The sequence below is a fragment of the Chiroxiphia lanceolata genome, chromosome 2 (assembly GCF_009829145.1).
Source record: "Chiroxiphia lanceolata isolate bChiLan1 chromosome 2, bChiLan1.pri, whole genome shotgun sequence".
NCBI classification, from domain to species: Eukaryota; Metazoa; Chordata; class Aves; order Passeriformes; family Pipridae; genus Chiroxiphia; species Chiroxiphia lanceolata.
In genome coordinates, this window is record NC_045638.1 from 74,551 (window position 1) to 92,911 (window position 18,361).

The 18,361-nt window shown below is 59.0% G+C and overlaps 1 protein-coding gene across 1 annotated transcript in view; it reads left to right on the plus strand.

The window, feature by feature from the left end:
- The window catches only part of DCHS1 (dachsous cadherin-related 1), a 47,346-nt gene that overhangs the window by 23,822 nt on the left and 5,163 nt on the right, over positions 1-18,361 (plus strand). Inside the window, exons 6-20 of the mRNA XM_032680516.1 lie at positions 89-1,108; positions 1,484-1,671; positions 6,234-6,330; positions 6,495-6,652; positions 8,291-9,125; positions 9,458-9,697; positions 10,110-10,235; positions 10,476-10,685; positions 11,218-12,081; positions 12,543-12,656; positions 15,036-15,247; positions 15,390-15,544; positions 16,580-16,710; positions 17,162-17,448; positions 18,008-18,146. Coding sequence (XP_032536407.1) covers positions 89-1,108; positions 1,484-1,671; positions 6,234-6,330; positions 6,495-6,652; positions 8,291-9,125; positions 9,458-9,697; positions 10,110-10,235; positions 10,476-10,685; positions 11,218-12,081; positions 12,543-12,656; positions 15,036-15,247; positions 15,390-15,544; positions 16,580-16,710; positions 17,162-17,448; positions 18,008-18,146 — 4,776 coding nt within the window. The remainder of the gene's footprint in view (positions 1-88; positions 1,109-1,483; positions 1,672-6,233; positions 6,331-6,494; positions 6,653-8,290; positions 9,126-9,457; positions 9,698-10,109; positions 10,236-10,475; positions 10,686-11,217; positions 12,082-12,542; positions 12,657-15,035; positions 15,248-15,389; positions 15,545-16,579; positions 16,711-17,161; positions 17,449-18,007; positions 18,147-18,361) is intronic.

Here is an 18,361-nt window from a genome sequence, read left to right on the forward strand (position 1 = left end):
TGCTGCTGGACATCTCAGACCACCTCCGGCACAGCCAGCACTGCCCAGCCTGCTGTCATTCCTCCTGTCTCCATCCCTTTGTCCACAGGTCATGCTGATGACATCTTCTATTCCATCTCCTCGGGGGATCCTCATGGCTACTTCTCCATTGATTCGGCCTCGGGGCAGCTCCGCACCAGCATGCCTCTGGATCACGAGTCCCAGGCAGTCCTCATCCTGGATGTCCAGGCCCGAAGCGGTTCACCCCCTGCCTACAGCAACACACGCGTGAAGATCTCTGTGTCAGACGTGAATGACAATGTGCCGGCATTCCCAAGCCCCTCCGACTCCATCCTGCTGCCAGAGGCCACAGAACCTGGGACTACAGTCTACACCGTGCAGGCCGAGGACCGTGACAGCGGTGCCAACGGCCAGGTGACCTTCGAGCTGGTGTCAGGGGGTGAGGGCACCTTCAGCGTGGAACGCACCTCGGGGGCGGTGCGGCTCCTTGGGGCCCTGCAGTTTGAGGCCAGCTCAGCCTACACCTTGGCCATCGTGGCCCGGGACAGCGGCGTCCCACAGCTCAGCTCCACCTTCACGCTGCTGGTGCACGTGCAAGCCGAGGATGACAACGGGCCCATCTTTGACACTCTCACCTACCGCGTGGAGGTGCAGGAAGGTGTCCCCGTCTCCACCCGTTTCCTGCAGGTGAGGGCCCTGGCACACGATGTGGAACCCACAGCCCTTACCTACCACCTGCGTGCAGACGGGGACGCTGCCAGCTTCGGCATCATGCCCGAGAGCGGCTGGCTGTATGTCAAAAGCGCCCTGGACCGGGAGATGCGGGACCTGTACGTGCTGACGGTGCTGGCCTCAGTGGGAGGCAGTGGGGCTGCGGGGGACGCCCGGAAAACTGGCACCAGCACCGTGCGAATCAGCATCACTGATGAGAACGACAACAGCCCTCGGCTGAGCGAGGAGCGGTACTTCTTCACCGTGCCTGAGAACCAGGCTCCTGGCAGCAGCGTGGGGAGGGTGACGGCCAGCGACCGGGACGCGGGGCAGAACAGCCGGCTCACCTACCGCCTGCTCCAGCACGATCCCAACTTCCTTATCCACACACAGACAGGTGAGAGACTCCTGGCTTTCTAGGTGGGGCTGACTGGTGGGAAAGCCCGTGACAGGACAGCAGTGATGGCAGACAGGCCAGTGCAGCAGCAGAATAGGCACCTTCTTGCCCCTGCAATGCTGGGCTCCAGCAACACACCTGAACAACGCAGCTGAGCACAGGCTCTGCTCTAGAGAGGCTCGAGCTGTGTCCCCACCTCTCCGTGTTCCCACTTCTTGTGCTTGTCCCATCCCTGGAAGTGTTCAAGGTCAGGTTGGACAGGGCTTGGGACAACCTTGTCTAATGGAAGGTGTCCCTGCCCATGGCAGTGGGGTGGAGCAAGATGGGCTTGAAGGTACCTTCCAACCCAAACCCTTCTGGGATTCTCCCTCACAGGAGAGGTCAGCACCAAGCACAGCCTGGACCGGGAACAGCAGTCCAGCTTCCAGCTCCTGGTGATCGTGCAGGATGGGGGAGCACCACCCCGCAGTGCCACCGGAACCATCTATGTCACCGTGCTGGATGAGAATGACAATGCTCCTGCTTTCCTCCACGTGGGCAGTGGTCAGGAGCTGCCCGTGCAGGTAGAGGCACAGGCTGGAGAGCTGGTGAGGCAGGGATCAGGTAGCCTCTGGTTATGGGACAGGCAGTTCTGCTGGGGGATGGGGATGGGGTAGGGACACCCAGGAGAGTTTTGGGGTGGGAGATGAGCAGGCACGAGTCAGATCTATGCAGCAGCCAGGGCAGTCTGGCAAATTTGTCTGAGACACGGCAGGATGGGCATGTCCTTGGGCAATGCAGACATCCTGGTGACAGAGCAGGCAAGGGCTGCAGAGGGCTCTGGCACCAGCAAGACTGGCCAGCAGAGAGAAGCTCTTGGCTTGCATGTGCCTGCAGGGAGGGATGGCAAGAGGCGCCCTGAACCTGACCCTGAAGAGCCAGGGTAAGCAATTGTGGGTGGGAAGGTGCAGGATGCCATCACCTAGATCTGGGGATTTTGGGTACAGCCACCCTTACTTCTGGTAGGTCGAGAAAGCAGTGCACAGCTGGGCTTGGCACACACAATGGTTTTCTGGGAGTCTGCCATGGCTGCCAGCTTTCCCTCAGCACTCTGGTGGCAGCATTCACCAGGCACTGCATGTGCTGCAGACCCAGTTATGTGGGTGCTGCTCAGGAGAAGTGGGTGAGGACCAGCCCCGCATCTGCCTGCCTCTGCTCTGCTACATCCCTAAGAGCAGCATGAGAGGCAAGGGCTCGTGGGAGTCGACCAAGGATTGCTGGCAGCAGCAGAGCACAGTGAGCAGCCAGAGCCCTGGCCTCATCTCCTTGGCACAGGGACAGCCTGTGGCTGGACACTGCATGTCAGGCTGTGTGCTCAAAGCCCCTCACATGGGGCTGGCTCACACACATCACAGTGATGGAAACCACTCTCTGTCACAGATGCTGCCTGAGCCACGCACCCCCTGCAGAGCAGGCAGATCTGTGTTGGTGGTCACTGCCTATCTGGGTGACACAGGACCTGGGGACACTCTGCAGCTCCAGCCAGGCCTTCCCTGTTCATTGCTGCTTTCCTTCCTGTTCCAGGGTGCAGCCATCCCTTGCCCAGATGCCTTCTTGCGTGCCCTGATCTGCTGGCAACACTGCTAGCAGGGCTTGGCCTGGGTGAACGCATCTCCCAGAGCCTGAAGGAGGCAGAGAAGACAGTTAGTCTTGCCTTGTCTCTGAGCAGCACTCTGGGACCAGAGCAGGCAAGGGAGCAGCCAGCCATGGCATGGCTGAGGCTGCGCTGGACGTGCTCTGCAACACAGCAGTGCTCACAGCCAGGGTCCATATGAGCCCTGCTCCTGGGTGGGGACACCTGTGACATGCTGCATGGCAGGATCTGCAGCTGATCCCAGTGTCTGGGGGCACGAAGTGCTGCGAGTGCCCTGCTAGAGCTTAGGAGGGCTCTGCTTATACAAAGGGACCACAAAAGCAGGTGTGTCCTTCAGGGGATGGGGCAAAGCTGGGATGGGTTCAGAGCCCTGACGGGACATAAATGCTGCAGCAGCTCTGAGCAAACACCTGTTTGGGCACTTTAGTTTGCAGCTCTCCTACTGGAAATAGGGGTAGGAAGCACAGGAAGAGCCCACTGTTAGCCATGGTTTGGGTGTAGAAGAGAGGCTTGGAGGGAAAAGTGAAAACTGGATGATAACACAAAGCTCTGTGATTCCCTCAGACATGCTTGGTGCTGTGTTCATGTTGGTGTTCATCAGGCAAAGCAGAGGAGGGTTCCATGTCAGCACCTTCCAGCATCAGCTGGAGGAGTGTCTTCTGGGGGGGATTCTAAGTTGAAGCACATTGGTGACATGCTGGCAGGACCAGAGTTTTCTGCATAGGGTCTGCAGTAATGGATCCTCCCAGGGAATGGTCACTAGGAGAGGAAGAGGGGACAAAGGGAAGGAAAAAGGGGTCTGTTTTCACAGAGGGAATGCCCCTGGAGCTGCTGTTCTTCCGTATCCTCCTAAGAGGTGAAGGTTGATGTCACTAGTCTATTCACAGCAATCCGGGTGAGGGCTCCCAGAGAAAAACTGTAGAAGAATCATGTTTCACTGTTCAGTCAGGAAAGACGATGGGAGATGAAATCACTGCTGCTGACTGGAGAGAGACACTGATGGGACTTACACAGTGGTGGGTTCTGAACTGGCTGTTTCAGTTTGGGGAGAAGCCTGGGGCTTTGTGAAAGTGTCATCCCAGGCAAAGAGGCAAATCAGATTCTGAGTTTAATTAGAAAAGGAACAGAGAATGAAAGAAAACATCATTACACCACCTCAGATTCTGCCCACTCTCTGGCCGGCTCCGTTCCTGAAGTGAGCAGAAGTGCTAGAAATGGTTCAGAAAAGGATGTTAATGGGACCTCTGGCAGATAATGGGTTCCATGCAGAAAAGAAACACTTGGACATTCTTTGGCATGGATGAAGCTGCAGGAATATCACAGAGGCGTGCAGAGAGTCATGGGGAAATGAGAAGTTGCTTTTTTACAACACAAGACTGGGCAGCTCCATAAGAACTGACCAGGCAGCAGGTTTAAAATAAACACAAGCAGCACTTTTTCATGCAGAACATAATTAAATTGTGAAATCATTGCCCAAAGTTGCATGCGTTCAAAACTAGATGAATTCATGGAAAGAAAAAAATATCCATCAAAGGCTGTTGAACACAAATATGATCTGTGGCTCAGGAAGTGTCTGAGCCACAGTAGGCTGGGAGCCGGGGAGGTTCACAGCAGGATTGTTCCACACGTACCATGTTTCTCACATCTTCTCTGTATATCCACTGCCAGCCTCTGCCAGAGCTATGCCGGAATGGCTCTGTGAGCTTGGAACCAGGCTGGTGTTTGCAGCAACCTTCAGGTGGCCTGGTCACTGTCTCACCAGTTTGCAGAGGCAAGGCCACTGCTATTGTTGTTTATTCCTCTCTGAGCGGCTGAACTGGCGTTTGGACATGTGCTGTGTGAGTGCTGCTCATGTAACTCCTCTGCCGAGTCTCTGCCTTCCTCGAAGAGATCCGATTCCTCACGGGAGGGCAACGTGTCCCTGCCCACTGAGCAGGAGCCTCAGTCGTGTCTGGACTGAGGGCAATAGGGACAGTGTGAGGGCAGACCCTGCCCTGGCCTGTGGTGGGGAGGGGTTGGAAGGGGCCTCCGAAGCGTGGCCCCTTGTAGAGGTGTCCATGCAGGCTCTCCCTTCATCGAAGGCCAGGCTATATTTAGGTTTGTGCCTCCATCACTGCTGTGAAGGGCTGTTTCAGATTCCTTGATCTGGTACTAGAAACCATCTCTTCATTTCCAGCCTAAACTAATTTCTGACCATTTTATACTTATTTGTTCTTGTGCCAATATTGTGTTTTCGTTTAAAAAGCTCTCTTCTCTCTCTGGAATTTCCCTCCCTCTCCCAATGTTTACAGAGTGCAGTCCCAGCACTGCTTGGCCTGGCTGAATGAGTCCAGCTCCTCTGGTCTTCCCTTCCAGGGCTCCAGCACAGTGCCAGCAGCTTGGGCAACAGCCCTGGCCCTCACCTCCACTTGGGAGCCCGCAGCCTCTCCTCTGAAGTCCTGCTCAGATTCCACTTGTCCCTTTCCTAAATGCATTAAGAGACACAGATCACGCTGCACATCTGGGTCTGGGAAGGTGGTCTGTGCCTTGGGATGTGCTGACAGGGTGGAAATGTGAGATCTGTCCCCTTGGGATGGGAATTTGGCGTCTGCTGGGATGGAAGGAACTGCAGGGCCTGTGCCAAGCAGGAATCCTGCTCCACCAAGGAGTCTGTGCTGGAGGAGGCATGTCTGCAGCAGTAAAGGGATGTTTGCTGAGGGCGATCCCAAAACCTGACAGGTGCTGAGGAGCATTGATGGGGATGCGTCCAGTTCCATAACTATCCAGGAAAGACGTTTGTGTGCAATGCTGTTATGTGTGGTTTCTGAGGGGAAGCTGGTAACTCCCCTCAGGAGGTGGGGTTACCTGAGCATGTGTGTGATTGATTTCTCAATGGTCTTGTGCTGCATTGGCATAAAACATGGGTCTAAAGTGCCCAGAGACAGGCAGTCAGTGCTACCCAGGAACAAAGGAGGGAAGGGAAAATCCCCGAGTGGAGGTGCCTGAGCCCAGGAAGATCTGCTAGCTGCATTTCCAGAGGTAGCAAACCTCCCAGGCTGGATGTGGAAACTGAGGAGATCATTGGCTGTGGTCAGGGAGGCTGTCACTGGGCTGTCAGGGCTCGTGCCTTGGCATTGGCAGCTGAAGCGGTCTGTTGGGGCAGAGGGAACCAGGACTGTCATGGAGCCCTGCACTTTCCTATCTGCAGAGGCTCTGGGTGTAACACGGGTGAAGTAGTGCCCTCCCACAACCCTGCAGAGCCCCCCCACCTTGCTGAGCAGGTTGTGAAACAGGGCAAAAGGGAAGCAGAACCTCCCCTGGCCAGTGTCACTGCAGACTCCTCCGTGTTTCCAGCCTCAGGCACAACCTGTAGGTCCTGCCGGGGGTCTGTGCGATGGGTGAGGTGTAAGGCCGGTGCAGGAGAGTGCAGACCCCGTGCCATGCTTGGGGAGCTGTGGGGGTGATCTGAAGAGTGCCCTGTGCCACTCAGCTGCTCCCTGGGCTGTGCTGCAGGTGCTGGAAGAGAAGCCGTCGGGACTTCTGGTCGCCTCCCTGCAGGCCAAGGACCCCGACGAGGGGGAGAATGGGACCATCATCTACTCACTGATAGGTAAGAGCTCCAGAACTGGCGAATTGATGCTGCTCTGCCTTGCAGCCATCACCCAGGCAGATGGGTGCCCACTGCCCAGGACCCCCACACTGTGTTCCCTCCCCTTCCTTCCCGCCCTGCCCTGCCCTCCCTTCTCCATGACAGCATTTCAATTCTCTCTGCAGGAGCCTGGGCAGAGCGTTTCACCCTGCACGTGGCTACTGGAGAGCTGCGGACGGCCACGGCTCTGCGCCGGGCTGACCGTGCCGAGTACATCTTCACTGTGACAGCCAGCGACCGCGGCGCGGTGCCTCGCAGCACGTCAGCCATCGTTCGTGTCCAGGTACCCAGTACCCAGCTTCCCCTGTCCCTGCATCCCAGCTCCTCCTGTCCCTGCATCCCAGCTCATCTCATCCCTGCACCCCAGTTCCTCCTGTCCCTGTACCATCTACCCCTCACTCGCCTCTTGAAGAACACCTTCCAGCTACCTGTCAGCCTTTCTCCCTACCTCCTCACCCTCCACCACCTTCATCCCTGGGGACCTCTGCACTTGCTCAGCTGTTGATCCAGCCCTAAAATCCGTGTGGAGAACCTGGAGTGGGAAGAGATGAGTCCGTCTGCCCCTGCACATGTTCTCATTTCCAAAGTGGCCAACCATAGTTCTGCCTTCTCAAGCCTCGGACAGCCAATTCTGTCCTACATACCTTGGTGCAGGGAAGAACTCAGAGGTTCCCTGCACAGACATCCATTCTTCCCACCCATCTACTGAAATGGGTGTTCTGACCGCCAGGGTGTTTGTTCTGACCCACAGCATGTTCTGACCCTCAGGACATCCCTCACATCTGTGTCACTTTGGCACTCCCTGCCTCGTGCTGCCCAGACAGCCACGTTCTTTCTCTTCTGTTAGTAATGAGCTTCCTTTTACAGCAGAGACCCTGGTTCCCCCCGTCAAGGCACTCCCACAAAACACTGTTTCGCATCTTCCTGTCCCTGTCCTTGCAGGTGTCAGGGCCATTTGACTCTCCATGCTGTGCCATCCCCACCAGCCCTGCCCATCACGCCCCTTTCTGTCACACAGCTGTCCCCACTCTGTGCCTTTCCCCTGTTAGTTTGGGAGCTCTGTGTGTGCTCCCATACCAGAGCCCAGCTCCAGTGCAGGCGAGTGCGATACACCACGTTCTCTCAGGGAGCAGAGCCTGGTGTTAGCCTGGCACATCTGCCTTCAGCCACCCACGATATGTTTGATACCATTTCCTTTTTACACCATGTCTGTGACTGTTCTTGTCAGCAAAGCTGTTCTGGAGCCTCCAGAGCACTGAGGCCAGGCTGGCCATCCCCAGTGTGCTGGTTTGCACCCCTGTAACACAGGGTTTGCTTGACAGTCACTGGGTTTGATCCCCTCTGGGCTGACAGGTTTGATGTTATTCCCATTTTCCCCAACTCCTTGACAGGAGTGTGCTGAGTTCTTCAGTGGGTTTTCCATTCAGATCACACTGTGGTGGCCTTTCCAGCATTCTCTCTCCTATCCACAGGTGCACCTCATTCCCAAATTAACTCCAGTATCTCTAATAAAATTAGTATTTATTTATCTTGGGATCATACTGGGTTCTCTCTCTTCCTGTACATCCCATTGGGATGAGCATGACCTCTCTTCTTGCCCAGTCTTGCTTATGTTTGCAGAATTGTTTCTGCTGCTGTCTGTTGCCTTTGCGGTATCTGACACAGTCACAGGCCCAAGGAGTGGCTGAGGGAAGGCACCTGTGGAGGTCACCTTGTCCAGCCCCCTGCTTATGCGGGGTCATCCAGGTGGCTTTTGGTTGTGTCCAAGGCTGAAGACTGTACCACCTCTCTGGTGCCAGGGCTTGGGCACCTTCACAGTGAAAAGTGTACCTCAAGGACCAGAAGGACCCTCCTGTGTTCCAGCATGTGCCCTGGCACACAGGCCCCTGCGTGTACCCCTCACTGCTGCCTCTCCTCGCAGGTGCTGCCATCCTCCCGTGTGCTGCCACGGCCTGATGCCACCATGCTGACCCTGCACCCTCTCGAGGGGGTCAAGCCGGGGTCTGTGATTGGCTCGGTGGCCCCCCCGGATGCCCCTGCGCGAGGACAGCTGACCTACACGGTGGTAGGAGGTGGTGGGGACGGCACCTTTGTGGTTGACAGTGTGACAGGGGAGATTTATGCTGCCCGGGAGCTGGACTATGAAGCTGGGGCACGGCATGTGCTCCAGGTGAGTGCCGAGGACACGCAGCATGGCTATCCCTCCAGCCGGCTGGTGCTGGTCCAGATCCATGTGCAGGACTGCAACGACCAGGCGCCCACCTTCCCTGAAGACCCTATCACCATTGTGGTGCCAGAGAATACCCAGGCCGGCTCCTCCATCTTCACCTTCCAGGCACTGGATGGGGATGGGGTAGGCCCCAACAGCCAGGTGCGCTACGCCCTGCTGCACCTGGAGCCCGCTGGGGCCCCCTTCCAGCTCGACAGCCGCTCGGGGCAGCTGACCCTGCGCCAGGGCCTCGACCGGGAGGCTGCTGCCTCCTTCCTGCTGGTGGTGGAGGCCACGGACCAGGCCCGCAACATCAGCCAGCGCCGCTCAGCCGCCGTCACCGCCCGCGTGTTTGTGACTGATGAGAATGACAACACGCCTGTCTTCCTCTCCCCGGCCACTGTCAGCATCATGGAGGACCAGCCCACGGGCTTCGTGGCGCTGCACGTGGTGGCCCAGGACAGCGATCTGGGAGAGAATGGACGTGTGAGCTACTCCTTGCGAGCAGGCAATGGTGACGGCCGCTTCCACCTCAGTCCCAGCACTGGTGAGGGCTAGGAGTGTGCAGGGGTGGCAGCATGGACACTGGGAACATGGAGGCTGAGGAGGGTGCAGAAGTACATGGGGATGTTGCATGGTGCGTGGGAGGAGAGCGTGGGCTGGGAAGCCTGGAGGAGGGAGATTAGGGGTGCAGGGAGCCCCAAGCCCAGTATCTGGTTGGCACAGTGTTGCTGGTCTCTGAGACCTGGCTATCCCAGCAGACCCCAGTGCCTGCAGCCTCATAGTAGACCTGTCCTGAGAGCTCTCAGCCCCAGTGCCACTGGTCCCAGCTTGCCCCAGCACTGCTGGTCCCAGCTCGCCCCTCTGCTGTGCCCGCAGGTGCACTCTCCATCGTGCGAGCCCTGAATCGGGAGGAAGTGGCGCAGCACAACCTGACGGTGGTGGCCATGGACCATGGCTTCCCACGCCGCTCCGCCACACAGCTGCTGACCGTGCTGGTGCTGGACGTCAACGATGAGGCTCCTGCCTTTGAGAAACCTGAGTACGAAGCCCACATCATGGAGAACCTGCCAGCAGGCAGTCCGGTGCTGCAGGTGCTGGCCACGGACCGGGATCTGGGTGAGGACACACACAGGGGTGAGCTGCCCAGTTTGATCAAGGTCCATCGGGAGATGCACACCCTGCTTGCTTCTGCTGGTCTGGAGAGCCTGGCTGACCAGAGAGAAGGATCAGCACCTGGCCTGGAGGTGGGAGATGGGCTGGATCCTGGTAGAAGCTGAGAATGGAACAGGGATTGTGGTTTCCTCTGCTCCCCCCGGCTTTGTTCTCTAAGGGCTCCTTAGGCCATGTGCACCTCCATCAGCTGGGCTGGGACCCCCATACACCACTCTGCCCCCAGGGAGCAAGCCCACCCTCTTGCTCAGCCTGTGAGCCCACGTGGGAGCTGAGAGCAGACAGATGTAGGGCTGGGAGCTGAATGAGTCACTGGGGCTGCTTCTGGGCCACTGTCAGACCTCCTTCCTCCCTGCAGGTGCCAACGGGCAGGTGTCCTATGGGGGTCTCTCTGGGGGGCCGTTCTCCATCCACCCACAGACAGGGCTCATTGTGACCACGCGTCCTCTAGACCGGGAGGAGCAGGAGCAGCATGTGCTGACGGGTAGGTGATGAGGGGCAGCAGGCAGGGGGTCAGGGGAGTAGATAGGGGCTCCCTGCTGCTGAGGTGGGGAGCATTGCAGGGAAGGCAGGCCATGGGGAGGGAAGGGGGGCACATGGGGCACAGCAGGGCTGTGGGGTGGTTTGGAGGTGCAGGAATGCTGGTGCTCCCATGCCTGGGCATTGGCATATGGGCGCCGAGGCCGTAGCTCCCCGTCGGCAGGGCGCTCTCTGTGTCCTGTAGTGTACGCGCGGGACGCCGGCCTGCCCCCCAGCCTCGCCAAGGCCACCGTGCGGATCACAGTGGGGGATGAGAATGACCATGCACCGCAGCTGGAGAGCGAGTCCTGCTCTGTGGAGGTCCCCGAGAACCAGAGCCACGTAGCACTCTACACCCTGCGGGCCACCGATCCCGACGGGGGAGAGAACGGGCGCTTGGAATACAGGGTGGCAGGTGAGGTGTAGTGGGAGTGCAGGGCTGGGCAAGGGTGGTTCTTCTGTGCTCCCCTGGCTCTGGGGACATCAACAGCAGCAGGTCCTGTTCCCACCTCAGTTCTCTCCTGCTCCAAACTGCATGGCACTGCTGCCACCTCTCAGCCCTCAAATTTCTCTGCCCCCAGTAAAGAGCACCCCAAGGTCTGGACAGGCTCCACTCCTCATTCCCCAGGCTCATGTCTGGTTTCCCAGGCTTAGACCAGTTCCACACCTCTCCTGGCTGCTCTGACCTGTGAATTCACAGGTTGCAAAGTAAGCTCTCTGCTGTATCCTGCCACGTGTTATCTGGGGAGCCTCCATGGCAGCAGCACTGGCCTATGTGTGGTTGGAGTCAGTTCTGCACGTGGACCTGACCCAAGGAAGTTTGATCCCACTGGGGCTTACTCTCCCCACCCTCCCAGGTCACATGGTGGTGGGCTTCCTGCTGTCCAGGGCCTTCCTCATTCCAGTTATTGTCATGGTGCCTTGTTATTCCCCCTCTTCTCTTCCAGATGGAGACCCTGGGCAGGATTTCAGCCTAGACCCCATCTCTGGTGTCCTCTCCACTGCACGTGCCCTCGACCGGGAGCAAGTTGCTTCCTACAGCCTCACTGTGGTGGTGCAGGACCACGGCTCCCCCCCACGCAGTGCCACCATGTCAGTGACTGTGCAGGTGTTGGACCTCAATGACAACGCACCCAGTTTTGCTCAGGCCACCTACGCGGTGGAGGTGCCAGAGGACTTGCCAGTCGGTGCCCTGGTGCTGCAGCTGGTGGCCGAGGACCCGGATGAGGGCACCAATGGGCAGGTCTCCTACTACCTGGGCAATGAGTCACTGGGCATGTTCCAGGTGGAGCCACAGAGCGGGCGCATCCGGAGCACCCAGGTGCTGGACCGGGAGCGCCAGCCCAGCTACAGCTTCCTGGCCAAGGCGGTGGACTCAGCACCATGGGAGCCCAAGAGCACGGCCGTGCGTGTCACCGTCACAGTGCGAGACGTCAACGACCACGCCCCGGCCTTCCTGCACAGCCCGCTTGCTGTCAACCTGTCCCGCCACACGCCGCTCAAACAGGTGGTGGCCACGATGAGGGCCGAGGACAGGGACGCAGGTGCCAATGCCTCCATCCTGTACCGACTCGCCACCCCCAGCTCTGCCTTCGCCATCAACTCCTACACGGGGGACATCCAGCTGCTGCAGCCTCTGGGCTCGCTCAGCCAGCGCCAGCGGACACTCTTTGTCCTGGCCACGGACCTGGGGCAGCCGGCGCTCTCCTCCACTGGGGTGGTGGTGATCCATGTGCAGGAGGAGCCATACCGGGGGCTGCGCTTTCCCCGTGGCACCAGCGATGTGGTCCTGGCCGAAAATGCCGCCCCAGGTACCTGCTGGCAGTGAGAGCAAGCACTGGGATGGAATGGGACAGGGCGGGAGGGGAGGTGGGAGCAGTGCTGTGGGGAACTCAGACCAGGGAGCACTGCAGGGTCTGAGGAAGCCCCATTATGCTTTGGGCAGACCCAAGGGTCTGACTGGTGCCCAGGCTGGTCGGGGCGGTGTCCCTGTGGGCTGGCCTCAGGGTGTTCAGATCACTGTAGGCAGCCACAGACACCCAGGCGCTCCTGGAAGGTCTCCAGAGTCACAGACCACAGAGGGGCCATGGAAAGGTGCCACAACTCCAGGCTCCCAGCCCAACATTACCATTAGTATTTGTGTTCCCTGTCAGCAGTGTCCTTGGGCAGAGCGGTGCTCCTGTGGTACAGCACACGCTGCTACATGCCACCCTGACCCTCTGCCACCTGTCCTGAGACTCTGCTGTCCCTTCACACCTTTTCTCTCTCCCAGGCACTGCAGTGGCGAGTGTCCAAGCTGTGCACACGGGGGGCTCCTCGGGGCGCATCACCTACAGCATTGTCAGCGGCAATGAGAGGAACACCTTCCTTATCCAGCCTAGCTCAGGTACAGCTCCAGGAACACCTGGGGAGCTCTGCCTGTGCCTGCTTGGCTGCTCAGAGGCCCCCAGGGCACAGGAACACTGCCCACAACTCTGTATCCATCAGTTGAGAGGTGTTGGGACTGGGATGTGGACACTGCCCTGTCACTGTCCAGTGGCTGTTAGCACTGCTCCCAGTGCTATTGTGGTCCTCCCATAACTGGACCTTTCCTCAAAATCTCAGAGGGCAGTGTTAGATGGGATATAGGTAAGAAATTCTTCCCTGTGAGGGTGGGGAGGCCCTGGCACGGGTTGCCCAGAGAAGCTGTGGATGCACCATCCCTGGAAGTGTTCAAGGTTAGGTTGGACAGGGCTTGGAGCAACCTGGGATAGTGGAAGGTGTCCCTGCCCATGGAAGGAGGGTGGACTAGATGACCTTTAAAGGTCCCTTCCAACTGAAGCCAGTCTGGGATTCTATGACAGGAAAAAGATGGTCCTCGGATACCAGACGTCCAGCAGGAGCTTCTCGTTAAAGCTCCTGTGCCCGTGGGGTGGTTAGGTCTGGGACAAGACCCAAGAGATCTCACTGACACTGTGCCTGTGCCCTCTTCAGCCCATGGCCACTGTGCGGGTGTTTGTGAGCCACCCGTGGCAGAGCACAGTGTGCAGCACCATGACCAAGTACTGGCCACTGTCAGTCACCCATGGGCACAGCAGGCAATGCTCAGCCATGCAGAAGAGCCCACCTGACGTCAGGGTGCCTGTAGCAGTCCACTGTCACCACGCATCCCGTCAGCCACTGTACGGCCCCCCTGGCACCTTTGTGTCACCACAAGCCCCCCCCCCCCACAGCAAAGCACTGCAGGGAGGCCAGGTCAGCCCTCTGCATCCCAAGAGGGGGTCTCAGCCCCCACACAGCCGTGGCCCCATCAAGTCCTGAGCGGCCTGAGTTGCAGGTTTCCTGCTGCAAATGCCGGAGTGGGTCTGTGTGAGGCTAAAGTTTGGAAGTGAGCATCACATGGCTATGGAGCTGTGTGAGCAGGACTCTGCTGCACTTCTTGTGACACTGGACTGCATGGCACACTGCTGTGGGGGCACAGAACCACTCCCCATCATCCCTGTTCCTTTGCATCCCCTTGTCGTGCCCCTGCTCGAGCTGCATGTGCCCCTGGTTCCCAGAACACCCTGGGCACATCCTGGCTCCGCACGGTCACTGTGGCAGTGCCATTTCATTCCACTGAGGAAACACTGCCCTCAGCAAAGCATCCAGAATACAAGATTTTTCCCTTAAAACATGTCTGTCTCTGAGTCTTGTATGCCTGTCTGTGATGCTGCCCTGCCTTCTCCCAGGGCAAGGGGCCAGTGCTGTAGGCAGATATGAGGAGTTGGAAGAGTGAGGAGACCAGAAGGGCTGGCATGGATCTGACCCCTGCCCTGTGCCAGCTGCCCAGCAGGGTTACAGAGGCAGGGGGTGCGAGGGAGACAACAGAGCAGCCAGCTCCCAGCCCATAGGTGGTGGGAGGTGAGGATGTGGCTGTTCCCCAAACCAGGCCCCTGTCTGGGCAGCTGCCACCCATGTCCACTCCTGGACATGTGGCCTGGTTCACTGTGTGCCCTGGAACCCTTGTCACCATGTCCCCATGCAAAGCTGGTGGCAGAGCTCTCACACAGGCCAGGCTTGTCCAAAGCCACACAGCTGTTCCAGATGCTGCTACTACATCCCTGCTGCTGGAGTGGTTCAGCTGCTTGTTCCATGTGGATGCTGGAACAGGCTGCAGAGAGGCTCCACAGGACTCCTGGGGCAGGAATTCAGCCATAGGAGCTCAGTTCCCCTTTGTTCCATGTGAACACATGCCTGTAGGAATGCTGCCAACTGGTTTAGTACATCCTGCTGGTTGCCCTCCTCCTTCCTAGGTAGGATAGCAACACCTTGTTGCTGCAGCAGCCAAGGTGCCCATGGCTCAGGGTGGGTGGCAGTGGGTGTCTGTCCTTAGAGGCTTTTGCAAGGCTCTTACTGGACTCAAAGCTGCGGTGAGGTGTCTCTGGCTCAGAGCTGGATGAGCTTGTGTCATGATAGGAACAGCTCTTTCTGCTCCACACCTCTGGGGGGGGGTCTCCAGGTGGGGGGACTGGCACATGCTGTAATGTCAGCAGGAGGTGCTTGTCCCTAGCAAGATGTGGAATTTGTCACCTGGGGCAGTTCTCAGGGACAATGAGAAGCTGCCAATGTGGGGAGGGCTGGGAAGGGCTCGGTGTATCTGTCCTGTCCGTCTGAGAACGGATGGATGGGCAGAGGGAGGGATGGATGAATGGAGGAATGAATCGAGGGAGGGATGGATGAGAGGTGGACATGCTAGTGCATCACCCCCCCCTTCACTTCTCCATCCCACTTTTCCCCCTCCCAGGTGCCATCTCGGTGCAGGACTCCAGCAGTCTGGACTTCGAGGCCAGCCCTCGGCTGCGCCTGGTGATCCAGGCAGAGACCGTGGCTTCCTTTGGCTTTATGGCCATAAACCTCAACCTCCAGGACGTGAACGACAACCTGCCCCGCTTCCAGCTGCAGAACTACGTGGCGTTCATCTGGGAGTCACAGAGCTATGACTCACCTGTCATCCAGGTAGGGCTGGGGCACAAACAGGGATGCCTCAGCCCTGGCCTGGGTGGGGTGAGGGGGTGGGGGCTACACGGGCCTGGGCCTGGCACCTGTACACAGGTCCTGCCTCAGGGGCTCCACAGCTGAATCTTATGTGGCTTTGCAGGTGCTGGCAGATGACCTGGACCAGGGAGCAAATGGGCAGGTGACGTATGCCATCAACCAGTCCCTGCCAATGCCAGGCTTGTACCACATCGACCCTCAGACCGGCACCATCACCACCACTGCCATCCTGGACAGGGAGATCTGGTCCCAGACCCGGTGAGTGCAGCCCGGCTGGGGGGGGTGCAAGGACAGAGCAGAGCTGTGCAGCACAGCCCCAGGGCGTGGGGGACACTGTCCGTGGTGCCCCCGAAGCTGTCCCAGCCTGGCTGTGAAATGGCTCCGCAAGCAGCAGGAGCTGAGGGTCAGTGTGAGTGTGGGAGTGAAGGACACGGGAGGCAGATGGCCAAGATGAGCCCAAGCATGGCCCAGCTGGGTCTCTGCAGAGCTGAGGAGATTGTGAGGGGGCCCTGGGCTCATCCATCTCCCTTCCTGCCTGCTTAATCCACACCACATCTGCTCAATCCCTTCCCACCTCAGAGCACAGCACCCTTGTGTCCTGCCGCATGGCTCCAGGCCGCTGCACTACACTGAGCTCCCCCAGATGTCCCCTGCATCCAGCCAGGCCCTCTGGGCCCCTCGCCATGTGTGCACGCTCTGAACGTGTTCAGCCACTCTGCCTGCACATATATGAAATGCTGGCAAACGCCCCACCGAGAGTCTGAGTCTTCACCTGCCCTTTCCCACACACCTGGCTCAGGTGTGGCCCCCCAGGCCATTTTCTCCCCCCAACTTGTGCTTCAGTGGGTGTGGGTGTCTCTCTCCTGTCTCATCCACTGCCCCACACATTCTCTTTATGTATCTGCTCCTACACATGCTCTCCAGATCACCGAATCACAGAATCAATTAGGTTGGAAAAGACCTCTGAGATCATTGAGTCCAACCTATGACCAGTCACCATGTTGTCAACTAGACCATGGACTGTCGTGTCCAGTCTGTCCTTAGACACCTCCAGGGAATGCTCCTCAGGGATCCATCACCCCAGACACTCAGCTGCTGTGCATGGTCTCCCCACCACATGCACATGCTCCAGCCCTGTGCACACCTGCGGTGCATATCCCAGGTGCTGTGCACACTTATGGTCCATGTCCCAGGTGCTGTGCATGTGTGCATTGCATGTTCCAGGTGATGTTCACGTGTGAGGTGCTCCCTCACACATGTGGGCACAGGTCTGACCCTTGTGCCTGCCCACAGTTTGGTGGTGACGGCGATGGATCGAGGGACGCCACCACTCGTGGGCTCAGCCACGCTGACCGTGGTGGTGATGGACGTCAATGACAACAGCCCCACCATCCCGGTCCCCTGGGAAGTCCATGTCCCTGAGAGTGAGTGTTGCAGCACTGAAGGCTGGAGCTGGGGTGTAAGGGGCACTATGGGGTGGGGAGGAGCCCCCAGGCAGGCTAGGCTGGGTCACACCGACCCTCTGGCTGAGCCCCCCAAGCTCTCTGGCACAACCCCTGTGGTGCAGTTGTGTCCTGAGGGAGCCATCTGAATTCCCAACTCAGCCCAGGCCCCTGTCCTGCTGCCACAGCTCTGGCTACAGGCACTGGCCCTGCCTGCTCACAGTCCTCAGCCAGTGTACCCTGTGTCCATGCCAACCTCCACCTATCCTGCCAGGCTCCTAATACCTTCTCCTTTCCCCTAGCGTCTCCCTCTCCCATGGTATCTGCCCCCCTCTCTGGTGCTCAGGCTCTAGAATGAACTGGTTTCCCACCAGGTGAGCCACGTGTGCTCCACAGGGATGGGGCTGCTTGCTTACGCCTCTGCTCCCCACAGACACGCTGCTGGGCACCCAGATAGCCCAGCTGACTGGGAACGACGTGGACTCGGGCCCTGCACTCTCCTACACGCTGCTGCTGGAGGGGGACGCGGTGGGCACCTTCGGGGTGCTGCGCTATGGGGGCCGCATTGCCCTGACGGGGCCGCTGGACCACGAGCGGCGCAGCCGCTACACCCTCACTCTGCGCGCCTCCGACACACGCCACGAGACCGAGGCGAACCTCACCGTCCTCGTGGACGACGTGAACGACAACGTGCCCACCTTCACCCAGAGTTTCTATCAGGTACTGCGCACCAGGTGTGCCAGGCAGTGCGGGCCATCCCGCACGAGCCCTCTGCAGCTTCTGCCTGGTCACCTGCACAGAGGATGGGTCTGAGCCCCTCCTGACCCCGCTTGCTGCCTCCCAACCACATCCTGACACCCCTCATGCTGTGGTGTAGAAGGGGCTGAAACCACACAGGTGACCCTGGGACCAGCCCCTGCAAGGGGCACAACCGGTTGCAGAAGGTCTAACTGGAATGGGTTGGCACAGAGGGGAGGCCAGAGTGGGTGGGAGATGGGCCACAGCCTGGACAAATGTTTGTGGTGAGACCTGGGATCCCACGGGCAGGTCCCTGATGAAGGCTGTCTCAGGCAGTGTGTGCTGCAGCTCTGGAGCCCAGGCAAGGGGCTGGGGAGCCCCAGGGATGCTTGAAGGAGCACAGGCCTCTGGGTTATGGCTGTCCTGGCCAGTGAAGTGCTGGGCCACCTTGGCTATGGCTCAACCCCAGACCCACTCCCAGCCCTGCTGCGGGCTCTGGGCAGGGGGTACCAGACACTGACTGAGATTTCCTCCTCTTCAGGTGCTGCTGCCAGAGCACACACCTGCTGGCAGCGTTATTCTCACCGTGAGCGCAACTGACTCCGACTCAGGGAGCAACGGGGATGTCACCTTCCGCCTGGCTGTGCCCAGCTCTGATGTCGCCATTGACCCCAGCAATGGTGGGTGGGGTTGGTGCTCTGTGGGCTCCTCTCATGGGTCACTCTGGGGATGTCTGTGGAGGGGGGCACCCCCATGCTGGCCCTGCTCAGCCCCTCACCAGGTCACTTTCTGGGGTGTCTGGTGAGGCAGACTCAGCAGGATGGCCATCAAACGCTCCTGCCGCAGTGTCCCAAAACCTGCTCCTCCAGCTGATACCCCAGCATCGGTCCTGACT